The following is a 23,559-nucleotide window of genomic DNA, read 5'->3' as shown; positions in this document are numbered from 1 at the left end:
TACAGCTGAGGTGAGATTTTATTCTGAACAAATACTATAAAAGGTAATTAAAAAACAGGTTTCTGCATATTACTGTTTAAGTCTGCTGGGTGCTAATAAACCAAATCAGGCTTGTGACTTGGGGCTATATGGTAAGTATGGGCTTGTGATTTGGCAAGACAAAGTTAGGCACAAAATAGGAGCTGGGAAATCTGTCTCAGTTCCATCCTCTGCTGGGGAGTCCTCAGGTGACACCAGCCATGTTTAAGTCTTTCTCTGCCTCAGTGTCCACACTAACATGGTGTTAGCATGAAGCTCTTCTGGGAGACTGTCCTGTGCCCACATAGGAATTTGCCCAAATTCTGGAATGTGTGAGTTTAAGTCTTTTAGCCAAAGAGATGGGAAATTAATTCTGAAAACAAGAGCTAATTTTGTGTCATGCTGTCATCACCTGCTTTTATCTAATCCCCTTATAGTTAGTTTATATATCAAAGATACAAAAGATCCAAGTTGAAACCTGCCTGACTCACTGAGGGTGAGGAATTGGCTTGAGATGCCCTACTAGCTTGATTATTACTGGATTTTAAAGCCCTTCCTGCTGTCCTTCTAGTTCAATAAATATCCCAATGACTTTAAGCAACTGAACAGAGGGTGTCTTGATTTCTTTTGCATCATGAGAAGAGTGGAAGGCCATGCTTTTATTTATACAAGGGAATTAACTTTTCCTATCAATTTAACAGATGATCTTAGAAAACCCTCTGAAGGTTATTGGTGAGATTTTGTCATTATGTTCTTTTCTGAATTGCAATCACAGTGTTTATCAGGAGTAAAGGAGGAAATCTTCTACATGCAGTTGCAGATTGCAGGGTAACTCAAACTCTCAAGGACATCGCTGGGGGGATAGTAGAGTCTTTCAACAGGAAGATTTTGTCTTTGCTGCCAGAAAGGTGTATTTTTTTATACCCAGTGTAATTAACACAAGAGCTGTCCCAGGGTAGAAATAATTCACTCCGTGACAGAACTGAAATGTCTTGTCTGTGATGTCTGGATTTGTTTTTAACCTTGGGCTTAAAAGGAACCAAAAATCTTCAGTTGTAAAAGAGCACATCATCTGCAAAATATTATAAGTCATTTATCTTTATGCACAAATGCCATCTAGCACTGTAGTTCCACTTATGCGTCATTAAATGCACAGACCACACTCATTTTGCCCCTAACTAATAACAGTCTCCCTTGGAAACCCAGCGTATGCCAGACAGTGCTGAAAGAGGCATGAGAGGCACTAAAGCCAGTGTTCGAGGTAGGCAGAGAGGGCCTCTGCCCTCCCCAAGGTTCTGCCCGGATTGCTTCCCATGGCAGCTGCATCTAATGGGAGCAGGGTCAGCAGGTTCAGCAGCATGGATGTGTCCACTATAGCACCTTTGTTGGAACACTGGCAGAGCCCTGCCTGCTCTGTGTGGGCAGCACTTGGCTTGTGTGAGCACATCACTATCCCCATCTCCCACTTCTGCAGTATAGGGCTTTGCATATGTAAAGGCTTTTAAATTGGCAGCTGTTCCTGCATCTGACTGGGAGCTGGCCAGGTGGGGTCATGATCCTCTGTCTTTGACTTATGTGTTTGGCTGCATCTTTCCTGCTCATGATGCTTTCTTCAGTGTTTGAAGAACTGAGCCAGTCAGGGTGTGTGGGTTGAAGCAGTAAGAGCTGGTTTGAGTTTTGGCCTTGGGAGAACCAAAGCTACCAGACAGGTGAGTGTAGCTAGCTGGGTACTGTGGTGACCATCGCACCCTGCTGCTTGAGGTACCTTCAGACAAGGGGAAAATTGACCAAAATAGCAAATAGGCTGGCTTGAGCATAAGAATTTTATGACAGTCCTCCATGTAAGTGCTCCTATCCTGTAGGTGAGAGCCATTGTAAATCATGCAAGCTGAAGATTTGCCCCAGTAAACTGCTCTTGCCAGAGCAAGCACTCATTCACAGTCAAAGGAGGTTCCTTCAACTTGGGGTAGATGCCAAGTTAAACTTCCACTAAGATTTCTTATATTTGCAGCCATGATTGATTGCTTTTCTCATTATTTGATCTTGATACAGAGACATATGGATTGAGCTATGTTTATATCAACCCCTAAAGATTTTTTTCTTTAGGAACATCCATCACAGTTGCATGCAAACTGTTCTGCTCTGGTGCTCATAACTGATATTAGTTGGGGCTTTCAAAGTTTCTACATGTGGCAGTTGGTATGGATCCTCCTAAAGAGCCTGCAGTGTTCCCAGCTAACCAAGAAAGCAGCAGTGGTTTGTTAGATGTGCAGAAAAATGCATGCAAACAGCTCTGGCGAGTGTGGGACACGGCTGTGCATAAACCTAATTATTAGAAAGGATTTTATGAGTTAAATCCAAAGTATTCACCAGTTACTAACTTTACAAATGCAATAAAAATTCTGAGTGAGGGGAGGAGGGAACCCTTTCCCCCTCTGATTTCCAGGAAATTTAATGTTAAAACTTGTAAGAGAGGAACAAGTACTTAAATGTGAAAAATGCCAGAGTAAATTGCCATTCAGTTTTAATTATTTCTGATGTGACACTTTATTCAGCAAATGTTCTGGCTTTCTACTCAGTGGTTTTAAATCAGTGGTCTGCAGATTCCTGGGGTTCTTGGACAGCTTGAGATGCCTGAAAGTTATCTAAGAAAAGCAGGTCTGTTGTTAGCCTGTTTGAGTTTGTTGTCTACTCCATTCCAGGAAAATATTTTAGGCGTGCACAAGACTCAAAGGTTAAAAATAACTGTTCAAGTGAAAATGCTCTGAGGGGCTGTTTCCCTAGGGAGAACCTTTTAATGAAACCTCTTGTTTCTGGTTTTGGTTATTATTTCCAACTTGTTAGACCTTGTCAATTTTTGTTAAATCTGAGTTGTTGGGGGGGGGCAGGTGGAGAGAGTGAAAACTACCACCCTTTCTCCTTTCTTCCTGCCCCACCAAGCAGGTAATTTGCCATTTCCTCATTTCTGTGTGTACTTTAGGTGAACTGCCTGAACAAACTATCCAAAGTATCAGAACAGATAATTCTGTTCAGCTGTTCAACATGCTTACACAGATAGTAGGGTAGAGTTATTAACCTTTCTTTTTCTATACAAGGCTGAATTTCATTAGTTGCTTGGGGATTTTTAAAAAATATTTAGAGGAAGGGATAGGTTTGTCTTAGTATCTCAAAAGAAGAGATAGATGCTACTGCCCTTCATTTCACCAGCCTATAACTTTATTTCTGTGCAGTTACAGTAAAGAGGTTTATAAATAACTCTAGTTTTGTAGCATTTGAAGGCAGAGGCCAAATCAATGTGTGATATGCAAAAGGCAGAAAGTTAAATGCTGTTAGCAGTTTGTTATTGCTGTCTCAGACTTCCCCTGTGCAAGCTGTCCTTTCCCTGCAGGACAGATGTCTCCTGAGCCACAGCAGGACAGAGGTGTAGGTGATGCATGCCAGGGAAGGGTCCTGGCACCAGCTCACACATTGGCTGCAGAGCTGTGTGCAAGACCCATGAAGAGATGTGCCACAGCCTTTCCTTCTGCCTGGCACCCTTGTTCCTGTGCCACCTGGTCAGAGGGTTAATGGGAAGCCCTCTTCCACCCAGCAGCACACTCAATTATGTTGTCTCTTCTTTACTTTGGACACTTCCCTCCATGGGTACTTGGCTGGCAAATTATTTCTTTCAAGTTGCAAGGCAGTTGCAAGACAGTGGCACAGAGTGTGCATGGGCAAAATGGCAAGAATGAAGTCTTCCATTGAGTGCAGGAATCTGGAAAGGTTTCTGTATTGAACTAGTTATCTTCTGATTAAAAGATTTGCAGACAGATTGTGCAAAGGGACTGTTATCCACAGATAGAAAACTACAAGTATTTACAGTAGCCTACAATCAGTTTACATCCATCTCTTTGGGGGTATCGTACTGTTGTGGTTATTTAGTAACACAATAACTTATGGTGCTGCTGCAAAAAGACAAACAATCCTCAAGATCAGCCTGCAACAATTCGGTATTTTTGTTCAAGCTCTGGAACCCACTAGAACTTAAGTCTTGGAAACAGGACTGCTAAGACTCCCTGAATCTTGTTTAATGAAATCACATAATGAAGGCATCATGACTATAAATCACACTTGGAAATTGGCCTGCAGAGAACTTGCTGGGTCCTGTGGTGTCGTATGCCACTACTGTTCCTGGCTTCTTTTTAATTTCTAGAAAGAAGGTGTATAGAAGCAGCTGGAGAGTAGCTGCTTTGAGAAAGCCATCACCAGTGAAAAAGAACACCTTGACAGTCTTGGGTTGTAGAGAGGGAAAAGGAATCCAAGTGACTGGCGATGGTGTAATGAAAAGAACCAAGTTATTTAGCAGCATGTGAAGGAGGTAAGGATGTAGTAGAGAAAGGAGCAAGAGGAGCTGAAATGAAGATCAGGAGTAAACAATGTAATTTTACTTATTCAAAAGGGATGGAATGCTTATTAAAGCCCTGAGAGAGGATAAATTAGTGCTTTGCTGCTATTGTTGTTTCAGATGGAGTTGTCATATGATAATACTGCAGCAATGAAGGCTGGAAGCTCACAAATTCATAGAGGGGAATGGAAAGTGGGATATATGGTTACATGATTGAAAGTTCGAGTTGAGGCAAAATGAGGAGCCTTGATTCAGGGGAGCATCCTTACACACACATGCTGTTCCTTGGAGACTGCCTTTACATACTGAAGAGGGACAGCTCAGAATGCATACTCTGCTGCTCTGAAGACATATCCAACGCTGAGAGCTTTTTCCTTCATTGGGAAGTGCTGTCAAAGCCCTACTCTAGCTTATGAAACCCTTGTCTGAAGTAGCCCCGAGCCCTCACTTGGAAATGCTCTTTTGCCGTTACTCCCGTGGCAGCTTGCAGAATGTCACAAGATCATTTGAGGTGCTCTGGTTGTGGGGTTTTCCCCTGAGGATTACTGGGCTGGGGGAGGGAATCACAAAATTATTCTTATCTTACATTACACAGAATCTCTTGCATTACTTACTGTGGCATATTGTTTCCTCCCACAGAGTTCTGCTCAATCGCTTTCAGGAAGAGGCTACTCCGTAAGTCATTTTACAGCTAATTCTTTCACTTCTGTTGATGTTGATTGCAGAGGTTTACACTACCTATTGCACATCCACTGACATGAAAGCAATGCAGAATATAAAAAACAGGATTAGAGAAGAGGATTGTCTTGGACCTGGCGGGGAACAGCCCTGACATGTGAGAGCACATAAAGAGTCTGGGGGCTTCTTTGACTTAATTTTATAGGGAGGTTTTTTTCGTTGTTAGTCACCTCCGGAGCGTTAAGAGATGAGTGGGGAGAGTTTTCAGCACTGGTGGGAAATGCTTTCCTCCTCACCTTCCTCCCCCATACAGGTTTTCATTTGTGGATTAGATACAAGGATCAAAGACAAAATTACTCCATTTTAAAGAGAATTGTGACCCCACTTGTGTGAACAAAAAAGTCTATATTCTTTAATTTGCAAGTTCTGAGTTATAAAACAAGCTTCCTTGTTTTCAGAGGAGGATGTTGCTGGTATTTTCTTTGCAGGAGAGCCATAGGTACCCGTGTTCTAGGGCTGGTATTTCAGGGCCAGGACATATCTGCATGTGTATGTAATGTAACAGTGATGCTTAATGGCCATTTCTGTTCACATGTACCTTATTTTTGTGTACAATCATGACATTTCTTCATATAGAGGTGGTATAATTGCTTGTTTGTGTTGGGTACCCTTGGTGTTCAGCTGTCCAAAAAGGCAGGCACATAAACCTTATTGTATATGTTAATAAGGAAATAGGGGAGGATGTGAGTGCCTCAGCAATGTCAACATGAACATTCCTGGAATCACATTATATCTGACTCTCATAACAAATACATGGTGTGTAGATATCTGTTGTGATACTCAGTTTTGTCAGCCAAAAACTCATGTATAACCCCATTACTAGTATAAAGGTTGTAGATGAAGGTCTATACTAATCTTGTCCACAAATCTGAAGGAGAGTGTCTCAGTCCAGGTAACAATTCCTGCCTACACTTATTGACAATAATTGCTGTTTTCATTATCTCTGCCATTATAAAGTTTGGCTTTTTATACGAATGGTCCCAAACTCAGTTCCTTACCAAGTAGGAGCCATAGCTGCTCACTTTTCATAGACCAGAACAAGGGTGAATTTTATATACTTCAGAAAGGTGATGTGGAGACCTGGTACGTGTTGGGTTTTGGCAATAACCACATGAATTATTTTCTTTCAGTAATTTATGTTGCATGTTTAGAATTGTATGATGAAACCTGTGAGTTCCTACCCAGTGCTGTGCCCACAGAGAAAAAAAAAATTGCTAGGCAGTGCAGAATTTATGGTCTGATTTCATAGTGACACTCTCATGTGCTACTGTACATCTTATCATATTATCAGAAATTCATAATACAAGACTAAGGACATATTAATCATAAAGCCATTACAAAATAACATATGACTTGAAAAGTCTTACAGTTTTAGTGAAATAATGTCAAATTTTTAGACAGTAATGACGTGTCTCCTAAATATCCTCCTGTCTAAATCTTTCCAGCGTCCCGGGTGAGTATCATTACTTAATTCATTGAGCAATGAGCAGTGTTTGCTCTAGTACTAGTTGAGTGCTGCTTCACATGCACATGAACAGTTGGATTCACCTAAGCTTCTAAAGGCAGATGTTGTTTCTTCTATTTGTCTGTAAAATGCCATGCATGCCCATGGCACCACATAAATAATAATGAATCATCCTCACCAATTTTATGACTGAAGACATGTTTTGGGAATTAAACAATTTCCCACTGGCTATAACGTAGGTTGCAAAGTCTTAATGGAAAAAGGCCAGAGAATTCTTTTTTTAGCGTCTCAAGGCCAATAAATCATAGGACTGTTTTCCTCCACTGCTGGCTGATAAAAATTTACTTTCGTCTCTCAGATAAATGATTTTGAAAAAAAACGTAGCTCCTTCTCTGTGCATGTGTGAGGACAAGGTTCTTTTATTTAGCTAACCCATAACTTCTCAAGGGAGGTAGGAGCTTTCTGCATGCCAAGGCAGTATTTTGAGATCATGAGTAGCATGAGCTGGGGTTGCCTTTCCTTACGGGTTGTCATTTTCCCTATTAAACTGTCTTCTGCCTCACCATGTACCAGCTGTTGAGGCTGACCATTTCCCTCAAGACTCCGATGTTGCTCTAAATTGATTTAGCATAAGGCAGGGACTATCACTTCCAACACTGCCAGACCTTCCTGGCCCAAACTTGCATTGGAAGCTGATTCTCCCAGGTGGCAGAGAGATGTTCAAACCACCAGTTCAAAACAGTTGGCTCCAAACCAGGGTTTGTCCATAATATCTTGTAACAGTTTTCATTTTCTCATGAAAGCAGCTGCATATGAAACACTAGGTCAGTATTTTGGCTTTTCCCCTGTCTACATCAAATAGGTTGTTTGCCAGACATGCTTTCACCATGATATAAAATAGTGCTAGCAGGAGGCACGATGGAGACACTGCTCTTGTACTGCGTACTCCTCTTGATATCTCTACGTGGTTTGTGTTGTGGAAGACTGTCACTTGCAGAATGATGATATATATCTTTACTTGGTGAAGTTCTTGTACTGGGTTTCATAAGCAGCTGTTTAAATACCACAAACTATTTTGTGCATGTTCATTTTTAATTAACTCATTTTGAATCTGCACACTTCATTCACTTGCTTCAGCCGTCCCTGCAGATCTGTTTGCTTTCAAAAGCATTTGTAGAAAATGTACATTTTAAGGAAATGTGCATTTGCTAAAAGAGGACTGAAAACCTTTAGTAGTAATCATGTATGAAAAATAATGCAAGGTTCAGCTCATTCTGCCAGGCTGCGGAGAGAAGGCAAGCAAGGCTTGTCTGTGCAGTCAGAGCAGGCTAATACTGAAAACTTCAGTGAATTGGTCATATATAAGGTACAGACTCTGGAGCTAAGGTTAACAAGAGAACAAAATTAAAGTTTCTAAATAATAATTCCTTAGTGTTGAACATTCCAACACCTTCATTGTCTTCAGGCTTCCCATGGAACGTTAAGTGCCTAAATAAGGATCATGCTTGAAGTAACTTCATGAAGTTCTGGTCTCATTGAAGTTACCACATAACCTCTGGTTAACTTCAGCTGCACCTAGATTTAAATTGTAGCCTCAAAAATAACTTTAATTATGACTTGGCACATAATTTCACAGTCTATCTGTAGATACTGCAGACAAAATTTATTATAAATTTGTTTCCCAACATAAAGTTTTGAATGACATTTACTTTGACTTGGAAGACTTGCGACATATCTGTCTGTGCTGTTTCTGCAAGCTCCTTATCTCATCAGTAACATGTGTTTCATATCCTTATCTTATTAAATGTATACTTCCGTTGTGCTGAGAAATAGAATGCTAGTTTGTTTATGGGGGTTAATATCTTCTACCCTTTATGACTTGATGGTTACATACATGCGATAAACTACTCTAGCCATTTGTCACACTTCCTGCACACACAAATGAGCTTAGCGATTTTAGTTAGAAAGGCCTGGCTGTCCTCTGAGCAGACAAAACAGATTTTCTTTTTGGTAAAAGAATGAGAGGCCTGTCTACCTGAAAATGCACCGATTTGTTAAAAAATTCACAATTAGAAATTAGCTGTCTGTTGAGGTGTCTGTAGATCGTTGATACATATCCATCCTGTGGACCATTTTTCAAATTCATTTCTGATAGTTAAGTCTATTTAGGACCTAACATAGTTAGAAAGTAGCTACAATGAACATAAACAGTTTGTTACTAATGGCTAAAAAGTTGCAGTTGTTTATAAGGTTGAGCACATAGTATAGACAAACCCAAGCTGCAGTTGAACTTGACTCAGTTTGTAGAGAGCATGGAGAAGGATGGAACTGGGAATACGTGGTAGCCTAAAAAAATAAACAAAAACCCTCTTCCAATAAATTTTGTAGTTTATTTATAGAGCATCTGTGCAGCTGTTCCTCTTCTGAAATGGAAGGGGATAAAATGAGAGTGAATATAAGAATAAACTTGAAAGCATCTGGCAAACGGATAGCCAGTGAACCAACCTGCCCTAGTGTACCTTGGAACAAAAGTATAGGAGGATGAGACATCTTTGTTTGGTTTTATTTGTTCTTGGAAGATTTTCTTTTTAATAAAACCAGTAACATACACTTGGCAACAGCAGCAGCTGATTTTTATTTGGAGCTTCTGTAAAATATCAAAGTCTTTGCAGCCTAGTCAAATCCCTGGCAGCTCATCAAATTCTGTTGATTTTACATCTTCCCTTGTTGAGCGCCAGAAACCAGTGTCTCAGATAACTTAGACTGCAGCTCATGGATAGAAAGAAATGTGCAAAACACCATAAGGATTGCAGAGACACTTGGGCCATCCAGAGCCAGCTCAGTGCTATCTGCAACCTTCTTCTCTTCTGCTTGGTGATGTAGCCTGAGAATGATTATCTTGTTACCCAGATGAAGCTGGAACCTGAGGTGGAACAGGCAAGCTCTAGGCAGGCTTTGAGCAGCCTGAGCCCTGCTGCACTGTCTGCCATGCCCCAGTCTGCTCCTTCCTGTTTCTCTCAAATTATATTGTTGACTTCTGGAACTGGCCTTCCAGTTGCTAGTGGTGATCTTTACAACCTTCCAGGACTCCTCTCCTGCACTATGCACTTAATGTTGCTGTACAGTGGGCTTTTGCCCAGCACAGCTGCCCATGACCACCTTACTTACTCAGATCTTTTTAGCCCATACTCATGAGCACACTTGCTGGGACAGCAAGAATTGAGCTGTAATTCAGCTGATCTACAGCATGGAGGTAGTGCTCAGTGGGAAGGAGGACAGACAGGAATGATTGCAAAGTGCTAAGTAATCATTGGCCTCAGAATTGTTTGTATACCCTTGCATACCATGTAAAGCTCTTTTCATGGCCTGTTTTAGTTCTGTGCCAGCTCAATGCAGTTCTGTGAAACCCTGAAACAGATGTTCCTTGGTAAGGGTGCTGTTCCCATGCCAGAAATCCTCCATGCATGCACAGGCAGGTTCACTGTTTCAGTGTAATGGTTACAGAAGCTTGCTGGAGATCATGCCAGCAGCATTCCCCTGACCCAGTCTGTGCATCAGGGATGCTCTTGGGCTGGGGACCAAATTGTCAGACTTGGAAAAACACCTTCAACAGCATCATTTATGTACAGAGCTCAACTCAGTACCAGTTTCTACATGCAACATGGCCCAGGTGATGATTTATGTACCTTACTGTCTTTGAGATTTCCATGGAGAAACTGGTTTCCAGAGGGGGATAAATTTCTACATAAAGATCAACAAAATTATTGCCATAAAGCATATAATGCTTCTGGTTGGGAATTCTTGAGTGTGTTTCAGCTCATGGGTGTGGAAGCATACTTGGTGACCAGAGGCAAACCTGAATTGTAACTAATGGGGTTTCTCCACCTGCTGATCTGTCATACACTAATGAAAAATCTTTCCTTTGTTAGGTAGGTAACATTTCTTACTTGGGCTGGAAAATTCATTGTATTGTAGGACCTCTGATAAATTAGCATTTTTCTTGCCAAAAATCAATATTGGAAACAGGGCTCTTGTTATGAATCTAAAACTCCTTGAACTGGAGCCAAAGCTAAATGATAAAAGGGAATTTAATATCTATTTCCTACAATAGTGTGCTGGCAACATGAGCAGGACTTCTGGACAAGATTTATGAATGGAAGGGTAATAATTCCAAAATAAGTATCAATCTTGTTTTGCTGTGATGCCAACTATAAAAGAGAGACTATAATTGTCTCTTTCTTCTGGACAAGAAAAAGAATGGCAGATGGGTCCCTTTCAGGTGGAGCAATACTCTGTCTTCTTTAAAGGCAGATACTCAGTTGGAAAGAGAAAAGATAAAGGGACTATAACAAAGTGATCTGACCTGTAAGAGCAATGATGACACAAAGGATTGTACAAATAGGAAAATAATACTAGAAACAAAGAATTTTGAAAGGACTTCTCCCTCTAAGATAGCAGGAATTTGAGAGAGCCAGGAATGTAATGTTGGTTCCAAAGCATTTAACTTCCGGTTTTCTTTTCACATGTTCCTAGATAGCCTCACATTATAAGAACCATCCCCATGTTTGAATTTACCTGCACAAGCTGAATTCACACTGAATAAATAAAGAGTTTGTTTGCTCTGAGTGCCATGTGGGATGCAGCCAGGTTGCGGTAAGCCAGCTGAGGAGCTGGCCCCTGGGTGCAGAAGGCTGTCCTAGAACCCATGAGCTCAAATGCTGTTGAGTAATTAGTGCATTTATTGTTCCAGATCCATGGGAGCTCTTGAGGGTTTTTGAAATGTCCCACTAAAAGCATAAGCAGAAGTACAGACATAAATATACTACATACTTCAGCTTTACAAATACTGAAGTCCATGAACTTCCTTACAACACATTTTCATTTTAGAAGTTCCCTTTTCTATAAGTCTGTTTCTTCTTAGGTGACCTCTGCTTTTAATTAGGACAAAAAGTCCCATAAATTTTCGCCCATCTCCACAGCTATAAGTAAGTACAAAGGGCCTTCTCTGGCAGAATTTCAGTCTGCTTGAACCAGTGGCCTTGGCAAGGGGGCTGCTCAGGAGTCTCCCAGCACAGCCGTGCAGGCAGTGGTGCCCCTTTGTCCCTGTGGCTGGAGCAGGATGGGGAAGGATGGTGATTTCCATAAACCCCCCAGCAGCCAGCTGACACTGTGAGCCCTTGAGAGCCCCTTGAGGGACAGGGCATGTGACTTCTGTGTGATTTTTGCCCATGTTTTTAATCTCCTCTGCCATTGCCCTCAGCTCAGGGCAGTGGGGGGAACAGATCTCTAATCTGACTAGAAAGACACTATTGTTGTATAGTCACATCTCCTGAAATTCCCAGTGCTCCTTGGCTTTTGGGATAGGATAACCTTGCTGTCACTGGCCTTGCATGCTAGAATGAAGAGTTGTCCTAAATCCATCTTAAATTCACCAGCCTGGAAAGGATTACATCCTGCAGAAGAGGAAAGGCAAAGGATTTTGAGGATATCTGGTCTTTATTTCTGGACCTTTTTGATTGAGACTGTCCTGAGGCAGTTTTGTCATGTATATGCTGTAGCTTTCTTTATGTAATAGGGTAAGGTATTTGCTTATCTGTCTCAGCTGTTTTCACATTGTTATTTGCTCTCAGGGCTGTCTTTCCTTACAATCCATTGCCTTATTTTGCCTTTCTTTCCTTTCACTTTACTAAAGACAAGAAAAAGATTATTAAAGCAGACTGTTGATTAGAATCAGGGTTAGTTACCTGATGAGCAGAGTGAACAGGGGTTAAGTGTGGGGCCTTTTGGGGGATTTGCTTTTGATTTTTCTTTAATTCTGTAATAGTCTCGTGCAGTGAAAATTGGCAGTGCTAGGGTTTTATAACTAAAGAGGCTAAAATAGCCCATTTCTGAGGGCTGCTGGAGCACTGGTGGTTTTTGTGCTGGGTGCTGTGGTAGATTCCACTGGGGAGAAACAGGGATTCATGCATTCTTGGTTTATCTTATATCTGAATATGCCCTTGCAGAAACCTGCGCCTAAAACCATAGAGTGTAAGGGGAGCACCAGAGGAAATAACAGCACTGCGAACACAGAGTGCTACTGTGGAAATAAAAGATGAAAAACATGTATTGTGGGCCTTAATAGTGGTTGAACAAGAGAGTGCAAGAAAAAGGGATAGAGTGCATCACCTTTGTGGGTGTTACTTGGCTTAGAGAACACCATTGACCATCTAAAGCATTATAAGATCTACGTTATTTAATTGAGCAGCTCAGTGGAATACTCTGTTGTACTTATGCCCAGGAACTGCGTGCTTATCAGTCACAAAATGGTTTTCCCTGTGTTAGATTGCAACGAGATAAACTAGTCTAGAGAGGGTAAGTTGGTTGGGCTGGTGATAAAACCTAGTTACTGCGTATCCTGAGTGTAAGCAAGGTTTCCTCTAGGTTGGTGATCTTTACTCAATTTCATTACTTGCATTTTTTTCCTTGTGTCCTTTTTTTTAAAAAAAACAACCGAACTGGGATATGTTATTGAAGGCTAGAGGGAGATCTTCAATTTCTTCCCTGCCCTACGGAAGACAAAAATGCAACTTTAGTTTAACAAAATGACAGATGCAATTCTAAGTCAGATCTCACACCAGAAAAGGTTTTCATAACATGCTGAAGGTGTGGTGGCTCTGCTGTGAAAAACTGCCAACGGGGGGGAGATCTGCTGTAGGCTGAGGTTTCTCTCTCACTTCATGTTTCAGCCTGGCTGCCATGTAGCTGGCTGCTAAAATGTAAATGCTGGGGCATGTAGCTGTGTCTGCGGTGGAAAGTCAGCACTCCTCCTCTCCCAAGGGGTGAGAGAACAGAGAAGTGACACCATCTTTGCTTCTGCAAGACAGTTCAGGGAGGAGACCAGGGTTCCTGGGCCACCTTTCTATGAGTGGCTAAACTTCTCCTGCAAGAGTGAAATAATTGTTGAAGAGACTGGATCTCTCATCTGTATCACTTGATTTGCTGGAAATGGAGCATTCAGATGAAATCCCTGGTCAGCCATGTGAAATGTTTCTTACACAGGATCGGTGTTTTCACTTCCCATCACTTTAGCATTTCACCATTGTAATTACTTGTGGTCACCTCCAGGCCTTGTCACCATGACTTGCTGGAAATGTTTTAGGGAGTTGTCCTTTCTCCTTTTATAGCAAATAAATAAAACTGTAAGGAACTTCTACTTATATGATGTTAAAGGACCAATTGCAGTTCTAGAAAGCCAGGGACACAGGGTAAGGGCAGAAATGTCAATTAATCCACTGTGCATAACTTGTGTGAGAGATATGAGTCACTCAGGGTTGGGAGACCTTTGCAATACCATTTGGCAACTGGTTGAGCCAAGTACTCCTTGTTCTTTCCTCAGCTCTTTTTTTTATTAAATGGCTTTAGGGAGGCAGTGGTGTCATTCTGAAATTCAGGCATTGCTGTACCCAAAAGTTGGTCATTGTAAGTCTTGTTTTACCCATTGATCAATGAAACTAATTTAATTAATAGATTTTTAACTTTCAGTTCAGATTACCCAGTGTTCCGGCTTAGTTTTCAAGTGACTGTAGCTGTTCTCTCATTTTTCATCTCATCACAGGTCAGGAACTCAAAGGCATTGAGGTTGAGAGTAGAACAACTGTTCGTCACTCTGAGCTCTGCTTTGTTTTTGTGGGAATTGTCTGCTTCTGTAACACCTTCTGATTCATTACTTTTTCTAAAGTTTGGTTTACTAGGCTGCTCATGGAACAGATACAACCACCAAAGCTGCTTTTTAATTAGCCCTGTGGTCCATCCGGTGTGTATGTGCTAACGTCTTGGCTGTACAATGAACTGCCAATGAAAGGGAAAAATCTGCCACAGTCTTGTAACCTTGAGGTCAGTTTTGAGCTCAAAATTGCTTTTGATTATGGTGTTAGGATGTGTCTCAAAAATAATAAAAAAATATAGTAAGCACTACTAGTCCTTACATGGTGCTGCTGAGTTACACACTCAAATGGCATCACATCTAGATTTTAACAGAATTAACTGCTTTACTTATAGATTCTTTCCAGATACATTACTGTGCTACTGGTTATAAATATTCAGAGTCTTGCAACCAGAATGAAGGAAAACTGGCATATGGTTACATCATTGTGGACATGTCTGCAGTGGTTTCTGCAGGAATGTAGCCTGATTCATACTTTTACTGTCTGCATTTAATCTCTGTGCTATATGATGGATTAACCTTTGTGTATAGCCTAGATCTACTATCCTGAGGAGTTTTCATATCTGATTAATCCACCACGTGTGTTCTCCAGGAAGCTTCATGACATTGGCAGTCTTTGAGAAACATGTTAGGACCACATAGATGTTAGATGTTTACAAGCTTCAGTCCAGTTTTTAAGACTGGTACTTTGCTATCTGTAAGAAAGAAGTTTGGGGTTTGATTCAGAAGCTGCAGTGTGTGGTTCTCAGGTTTTCTGGACACGGTCATACAAGATGTTGGGATGGTTCATGCTGCTCTTGAAAACATCTAATAAAAGCAGTACGATTTTTTGACATCCTGTAGCAATTAGACTGCTGTAGATGAAGGGTGGTATAGACTGCAGAGTTTATGCTTTTAGCTCATGCAGCATGGTACTCAGACTAGCTGGTAATTATCCAAGGAAGAAATGGTTGTATTGAGGTAAGTAAAACATATGCCTTTTTTAAGAGACTGATGAAACTCTGCCATCAGGTGCAGTGGTTAACTGCTTTATATGGCCTTGCATCCTGTCCACTCTACACATAACTAGAGCTGAGCAAGTGAAAACGTAACTACTGTCTGTGGGGTTTCACCCTACCTGCAACTGCAGAATATGGTTTAATACAACTTCAAAATTATTCCCAATGAAGTGATTTCCATTTATCATGAGAGCTTTGTGATAGCTATTAGAACTCCAAAAAGTGACGTCTCATTGTGTGACCAAAGCCACTTGCCCATTCTGCCACTTGGTTAAGGACACCAAATGTTGTCAGTGGGGGAGATTTCTTACTGACTTCACTGAGTAGGATCTTCAGATTCTGGGCAGCAACATCTGAGAAATTAAACTTAATGGGATACTTGTAATGAACCAAATATTTCAAATTTCTTTTCGAAGTTATTAATTTAAAAGACTTTTCTGTATAAGCATTCCTTATAGCAAAGTAAAAGCAGGTGTTGACACAAGCAAGATTGTAAGGCTCGTGATCAAAGTTAGATCAAAACTCCCCTTTCAGTTCCCAGAACACACATTCCCCACTGTATTTGTGTTGCTGTTCCAAAGCTGCTTAATAGCATCTAAGCCAAGTAGCACACTGGTTTAAGAGAAGAAGAGCTTGAAGCATGAAGAGGAGGACATCACAGTGAAGATGCCCAAGGCTCCTAAACACTGTGTAACTGGCAGGCATCAGAGTATTAATAGGTGAAGGCTGGTCACAGGCTTCTAACAATCTTTCCCTGCCCCTAAGAACTTGCTGTTCTCTGAAGAGCCCTAATTCTGTTCATTTCTAGAGAGCCAGGGAAGAGAGCAGGAGAGAGTAATAAATGGTTCCTTGAGAACAGGAGTCAGTAATACCCACCACATGGTGACCTAGGCAGCCTATTTAACTGCAGCCAGTTTCCTGCTGAAGATTCATTTCTAAGAGATGGTGAGAGCTCTCGAACAGGAAGCTGCAACTTCACCAAACGGTTTCGGTATCAGTGTGTTATCTGTGGTCATTCCCCTCTACAGCTTGCGGCTAGCTTCTGGTTAGCAGGGAAAGACACTTTGAGCTGAGCTGGCATCAGTTCCCACCTACTTAATCAGTTAAGTTGTGAGCCCTGTGGTTAGCTGAATCCCCTGGTTGTCTTGTGGATTGCCAGTGACAGGAAGGTGGAGATGCATTGAGTGGTTCAGACAGGAATAGCTTGGTTATCTGATGGTCACCCAAGAGACTGATAAAATTATCTGAGCTCTTTTCTGAGAAGACATCAAAAAAGCAGAAACTGTTGTCTCTAACCACCTGAAGGTTTTACAACGTCAAGGGAAATTTTGCTTATCTTAAAAGCCTCAAAACAGTTAACCCGTCTTCACCGCTGCAGACCACAGCCCTGCCTTACACTCTCAGTGCATGGAACAAAGCTGACAGAGCATCGTGTGCAAAGCTGTAAAATCTTACTGAGGAAACATTAGAGTTCACATCTTCCAAAATTACTTCAAATTCAGAGGTGAACAACCTGAAACATGTGAGAGGAACTAGTCTTTTCCAGGCGCCTATGCTCTGTATTTTTAGAAAACTTGGCCTCTTTGAGGCTGTCACATTGTCAGGAGTTTGGGCATGCAAAGTGATGAATCACTTTTCAAAGCATAGCCTGTTGGATGACCTTAGACTAATCTGAAGCCAAAATTATGGTGTCCAAGACATGGGCTTGCAAAGATTAAAACAGAAAAGCTGATCATGTCCTTGGTTTGTTTTTCTCACATATTTGCTGAGCAAATCTCAGCGTTAGAACAGACAAGCTTCAGAAAGAGACTTGAGCGAATGAGGTTTTTAATTAGTACTTTCAAAGAGGCCTTGAGCAGTTTCTCTGAGCCTCAGTGCCTGAGTTTCTCTAACCTAAAATGTGGTGGTGGTATTTGTCTTCTTCGTACATTGAGATGTACAAATGGAGAGTGTTTTACTGAGTATTTACTAAAATAGGTACTTTTGAACAGAAAGTCCACCTAACTTCTGTGCTTTGTGCCCAGAGTATAAGGAGCTCTGTGCTGCTTGACCTTTTCTGACCATCCCTCTCCTCCAACCAGGCCCCTCAGCTTCCGTCCCCCAGCTCAGCTCCCCATGCTGCAGGTGCCCATCCTGACAGTGGCTGCCAAGTAAGCATGGGAATGACAGGGCATCCCACTGGACCAAGGGGCTGTGATGTTTAATACCCCTGGGGGAGAGGCTTCCATGGCTGCTCCACAGCCCTTGCACCCACTGAGGCGATCATGCTAGCACTGGGTGCTTCAGCCCCTTCCTTGCTGCCAGACTTGGAAGAAAAGCAAAGGTGTGCTTGGCAGCAGGGCTCCAGCAGCACAGCCTCTCCCTGCACTTTGTCAAAACTTCATACTGAATTCACACAATCTGATGTGTGATTTGAAGCTGTAACAATCACCATAATGAAATCCTGCATGTTTGTTGGTTTTGTTCAGGTTTTGAAATAAAGCCTACATGTCTGTAAGGGAATGTGTTGGTACAGGAGGCACGCAAGATGCTTTTGTCTGCTTACCTTGCTTGGCTCAGCCTCTGTCAATGACAAGCATAACAATCTGTGCATTTTTGACTGAAAGCTATTTCCTTTCCTGGTTCAGATTATGTCTGGTATGCATAACGTGTTAATTTAACAAAGCAGTTCTTTTGATACAGCTTTAATTTTTTAACAACAGCTTGGAGGCAATGATGTACAGATTATATAGTGTCAGTTTTCCAATTAAAGTTTTACAGGAAAATACTCTGGTTTTGCTTTAAGCCTGTGTTGTATTTTCCCTTCTGGCACTTGTGCAAATGGAAACTGTGCTATTGCAAAGCATCTATTTGAAACCTTGAAATATTTATTGAGGCTGCATTGAATACTGAAGTAGGAATCTTCCTGTAGGCTTGTTGATGTCTGTCGTATGCTTGTATTTGGTAATTAAATGTCTGGAAACTTGTTTGTGTGTGTGCCTGTGTGGTTGGTTTCTTGTGTTGTGGGTTTTTTTTTGTTGTAGGGGGTTTTTTTCCAGCTTTTGTTGTTTTTAGGCTGTCTTTCCTGAGACGTGTGTTTAACACATCCATCCCTTTTAAGAGTTCCTGTGAAATCTTATCCAAGCCAAGACCATGTATTTGTTGTACAGCAATGAAACTCCTACTAATTGTTGTGCTGAACACTGAGGAGGTTGCTAAACTGTTGCCCTTCCTAGAATGGAATTTCTATTTCTAACCAATCTCTTTGGATTAACCCTATTGCTAGATAATTATGATTTCCATATGTCCATCTTTTTCTCAAGCTTGGTGCATTACTTTGAAGCAGCTTTTATAATTTTTTTAAAGCATACTGTTACATACATACTTATTTACATATTTTCATTTCAAAACAAACAATGATATTTCTCACAGTACATCAAAACCAAAGGAATTTGACTCTGTGGCAGTGTTTTATTTCAGTGACTTAATTTGTATAATGATCAATGTGAAGTTAATAGTTTTATATGAGGGATGTTAGCACAAGCTGACAATTAGTCCCTGCATTGCTGATGGGCTTCACAGTGGTTGATGCAGAGAGCAGAAGTACTGAGGGCAGCATGGCCTGTCAGGCCTCACTTCATCTGTAAACTCGGGAGGTTTTAAAGCATCTTGGAGAAAGGGAGGAACAGCAAACAAGCCGAGGGATTTTGGAAAGCATTTCTGCTGAGTTCCTTGGTTGAATGATGACCACTGAGCTGTTGAGTTGGCAGGATCGATGGGATAAGTTGCCTTTTGGAACTGAATGTTGAAATTTGAATAGTCTTTCAAATATAATGGAAATCAGTTCCTCAAAAGCTTCCAGTGCTACTGCAGCACTGAATGGGAAAAACAGTAGAAGTTGTTATAGGCAATGTAGTTTAAATGTAGTATACGTGTTCATACATGCATGAAGAACAATGCAAATGAACTTTAATCTGGTGTTTAGGAAGAAGGGGTTTGGCATGTTTTTAACTGACGTGTCCACACACTACCCATCTCGTTGGCCCAAAGTGCTATGACACAGTGTGCATCACAGACTTGCACTTTAAAGTTTCTGTTCGGGTGGTTGGGTCAGCAATCAAAACAGGTTCATTGGGAAGATCAAAGAGGAGGGCAGGTTCTCAAAAGAGAAGGGAAAATTAGAAGGGCAAAGGAAAATTAGAAGGGCAGTTTGCAGTTTCACATAAATTTTCTTCATTGCTATTCTGGACAGCCAGGGAAAGGGAGTAGGAGAGGATTGCATGAAGGGTTGAGTAGTGTTGAGACGTGCAGGAGCAAAGCTGCTGCAGCGGCTGCCTGCCAGCCCTTGGGTGCAGGGCCAGTGGGACAATCATCATCTATGAGGTGTGCAAATAGTCCAGTGTCTCAACAGCACATTTGGTACCTGCTGGCTTTATCTATAGTTTGTTGTGGGTGAGGTAGGGGATTTTGAGGGTTTTTGCTTTGTTTTACTTGAGGAATGGAATGTGCAAGGAACGTCCTCAATAGGACTAGTTTCTGCTACACCTCATGGATGTTTTACTCCTGGTCTGATCAAAACCTTATCTTCTGATCTGTCTTTGCCTTGGGCAAACATCCTTGTGCGTATTCCGTTCAGGTAGCTCTTTACATCACTGGCCTTGGACAATGAGTGGGAGAACAGTAGCATTTTTTTCTATCTCTGTCAATGACAACAGTGAGAAGTTGCAGAAATCCCAAGAAAGTCCGTATATAGAGTGGGGAGGTCTCTACTAAGCAGGACCACAGTGTGGCTGTGGCTTTAGCGAGTGTGGTGTTTTTCACTCAGCAGTACCTTCTCAAGTTGATTGATTTTGTTAGAATTTGCTTTAAAAGAAATGAAATCTTATCAGTTGTTGTGAAACCTAAGGCAAACATGTCATTGAAAATAAGCTTACAGTGGCTTGATCAAGATCTCTTGAATTGGGCTATTTAGACATTTAAATGTGTTCAATTGCTCAAAAGCTGAAAGCACAGGTAGGAAGGATGTGTAATTAAAGTTACATTGTGAGGAGCCAGATTCAGAACAGAGCCTTGCTGTTGGCATTTTCTGATTTCAGGCTTGAAGTAATGTGCTTTTAGAATTTTTCAGGTTTCAATTTGGTCAAAGTCTGTTGCCCTTTTACTCTAACCTCCTTTATAATGGTAGATTTCTCTCATACCTCACTTAGAGTCTTGCTGGTGGTTTTCAACCTCTTACAATTTGCAAACACTCTAAGAGAAACGCCACTAAAGGTGTAGAGCTCTATGTTTTAAATTTAAGGCCATCTTGACCACAGGCTTGCTTTTCTTAGCTACATTTTCACAGCTCATTTAAGAACTCAGCAAAGCCGGAGGTCTGATGTCCCAGGGCTGAAAACCAGTGGCTTGATGCGGTGGGGGCCCTGTCTGTGGCTCCTGCCTCTGAGCGCTGCTGTAGCATGAGCACAGACTGTGCAAACCAAGTGTTACAGAAATTATGTTTGCTACAAGTGTACCTTCAGCCTCGGTGCAGACTCGGCTTGCCTCTCCCAGTGGGCTTTCTTTCATCTGGCTGGAGTTGGGGTCAGATTTGTTTGGATAATGTGGTGGTCTCTGGCGCCTATTTAATTTTGCTGGAGTGATATTTTTGTGACATTGCCGTGCCATGAGAGTTGTAAATGATCCCGTTACTCCAGTAGACTTTATAATTTGTTTGGAAAAATTGCTTTCCAGTGAAACTCAGCCTGAAAGTTAACATGTTCATCAGCCACTGAAGTGGACTACAGTAGTATGACTTGAGGATTATTTTACAGTATCTACTTTTCTGGCTGCTTGCACAAATGTAATAAAAAAATTGCTTTTATATTAATCTTTAAAGATTAAAGCCTTGAATGCTTCTAATGTCAGTATCCTGAATGCTAACCAACAAAGGAAGCAGGGTTTTGTGTTCAAAGCCAGGAGGAGGAGACAGAAGGTCTGTGTTGTATTCCCAGCACTCTGATAATCTCGCTCTGCGATCTTAGGCATGTTGTTTGCTCTGCCTCAGTTAACTCGTGTGTGGGGCAGGGAGACCTTCAGGGTATGTTGACAGGCCCAGTTGTATGAAGGCCTTAATGGTCTATGGGATCTACTGGTGGAAAAATGTCATCTTGTTTAGAGTGCAGGAATCCATGGGCTTAAGAAGTTACCCTAACAGTTTAAAACTGCATTTCTTCCACCTTTTGTCCAGGGCTGGCATCTGCTATGAACATCTTCATCTTCAGTATTATCTTCCCCCATTATGTTTTTATATTTTGCAAACAGGGGCTAGAGGAGATGGGAAATTTCAGAATCTCTACAAGCACAGGTGATTGTTTATCCTTGAATCCTGCTTATTCCTCTTGGATATCCCAGTGTGCAAGCTTACCTCTCCCCAGCATGTTATGTTACAGATGGCCCCTTATTAACTCTGAATTTCCCCAGTTTCTTTGCTTTTCCAGATTTGAGTTAGACGGCTTGATGTTACTTCAGAGCCATCCTTTTGATGGCTGGAAACGATAATAGCCTGTGTCATCTGCCCTTTAGATGGAAGGGTTATGGCTCGTCCTTTATTCCTCAGCTCTCCCTACAAAACCCATCCCACAATGCACCCGAGCCGCTCGCAGGTGTTCCCGTGGATCTGCCCTCTCACATGCACCGCAAATTAGTAACAGAAGCTAATGGCCCAGCATGCGGCCATCAAAGGGCTGACAATTCCAGCCTTTCCAAAGGGCCCTTTATGTCAAAGCCCCCCACGAGACCTGTCCGGCTGAAAAGACTATTTGTCTGTCCCTGTGTGCGGGCCTGCTGCAGCGCCATGGCCGGCTGCTGGCCTCACGCTGCGCCCCTGACTGTTGCTGCTAGCAACAGATAAAAATCACTGTTAACCACAGCGGGGCCCACAGCACATCAATCATCTGGCCCAGATAAAGGCCTCAGGCCTTTGGCCCTATCCTTCGGTTGTTTCTAAATAATTTCCAGTGGCTGAGCATGCTATGGTGTAGGCTGGGTAATTCAGTCCAGAAAACTTCATTTCACTAGAAACGCTTTGATTCTTTTTTTTTTTTCTTTTTTCTTTTTTTTTTTTTTTTTGGTGGAAGACTGTTTTTGTTCAAATAGATGTTTGTTTCGAAAGAGGGAATTTAACTGATGAAAGGGATGCCGTGAAAGTTCAGAGTGAGAATAATAAATAAAACTGTGTGGTTAAATGTAAAGTGCAACCAAATGGGCAGCAAAAAGAATTAGCATTTACCAGGAGTAACAAAGCAACTTCTCACTTTAGGAGAAACCTCTGTCGGCTTCAGCATCATTCAGCTTCCTGAATTTATATATATTTAAATAGAGATTAATCTTTATATGCGGATAACATCATTTCCACCACACCTTTATTAAAGAGATTTATAGCTGGGTATCAAATTACGCTTTTAATACAGCCTAGCTGATTTTTTGGTAGCAGCAAATCATATCTGTAACTCCAAATAACTAAACAAATTTGACAGTAGCAAATTTTCTCCTTGACACAGCTAATTCTTCATCCTGTCTTAATGTTCTGCTCTAAAGCCATAAGAAATTGTGGTGCTTAGAGCCTGACAGTCATAGGTTTTGTTCTTGCCATTTAGCAATCCTTCAAAGAAGAAACCATTTCAATTTAAATTTAGGGACATCACAGACTTGATAGCAGGGGATGCTCTCTGTAGATAAGCCCTGTGTTGCAATCTTGCTGGCTTTGTGGTGTAAGGATAGGGTAGGTAGGATATAGTGGAATACTAAAGGTAAAATCAAGTGATAGGTAGTAAATAAAATCTCTGTGGAAACCCTAAAAATTAAATCTCAGTCAGCCTGCCTTTTGCACCACCATCTTTGCATAGTAATTGCGTGGCCCTTTGTATTATCATAGATACTGAATTACCGTTAGTTCTCAGTGGGAATTGGACACCTAATTCTCTAATGCTGCTTTTAACCTCCCATTTTACAAGCCTTGTGTTTCAAGGCACCTCAGCCCTGCTGGTATCTTCCAAGTACAGGCTTGACTGGCACAGGTGCACTGCTGCAGTTTAGGTGACAACAAATCTCACAAAACGTTGCAGCACAGGCAACATTTTTTTGGTTAGATGTGAGCATGGACTTCACCGGAAGGGTTGGCTGAACATGATTCCTCCCTGAATCTGCTGGAGTCATAACACAGAATCTGTTTTACTTTAGCTTCTTATTGCTCATATGGCTGTGTTTAAGCCAAAAGGGACACTTAAAAAGAGTT

The 23,559-nt window shown here is 41.5% G+C and overlaps 2 protein-coding genes across 17 annotated transcripts in view; one reads left to right on the top strand and one right to left on the bottom strand.

Moving 5' to 3' along the window:
* DGCR8 (DGCR8 microprocessor complex subunit) overlaps positions 1 to 23,559 on the bottom strand; it is a 1,090,394-nt gene that overhangs the window by 477,511 nt on the left and 589,324 nt on the right. The gene's annotated exons all lie outside the window — the stretch shown is intronic.
* Positions 1 to 23,559, top strand: part of FBRSL1 (fibrosin like 1) — a 519,718-nt gene that overhangs the window by 233,179 nt on the left and 262,980 nt on the right. For 13 of the 16 annotated variants that reach the window (XM_051633652.1, XM_051633657.1, XM_051633646.1 and 10 more), the window contains one exon: positions 5,042 to 5,077. The exons of the other annotated variants lie outside the window; for them this stretch is intronic. In XM_051633652.1, coding sequence (XP_051489612.1) covers positions 5,042 to 5,077 — 36 coding nt within the window. The remainder of the gene's footprint in view (positions 1 to 5,041; positions 5,078 to 23,559) is intronic. 16 annotated transcript variants of the gene reach the window in all.

Source organism: Apus apus, chromosome 16, assembly GCF_020740795.1.
Source record: "Apus apus isolate bApuApu2 chromosome 16, bApuApu2.pri.cur, whole genome shotgun sequence".
NCBI lineage: Eukaryota > Metazoa > Chordata > Aves > Apodiformes > Apodidae > Apus > Apus apus.
This window is presented reverse-complemented; position numbering and strand designations above follow the sequence as displayed.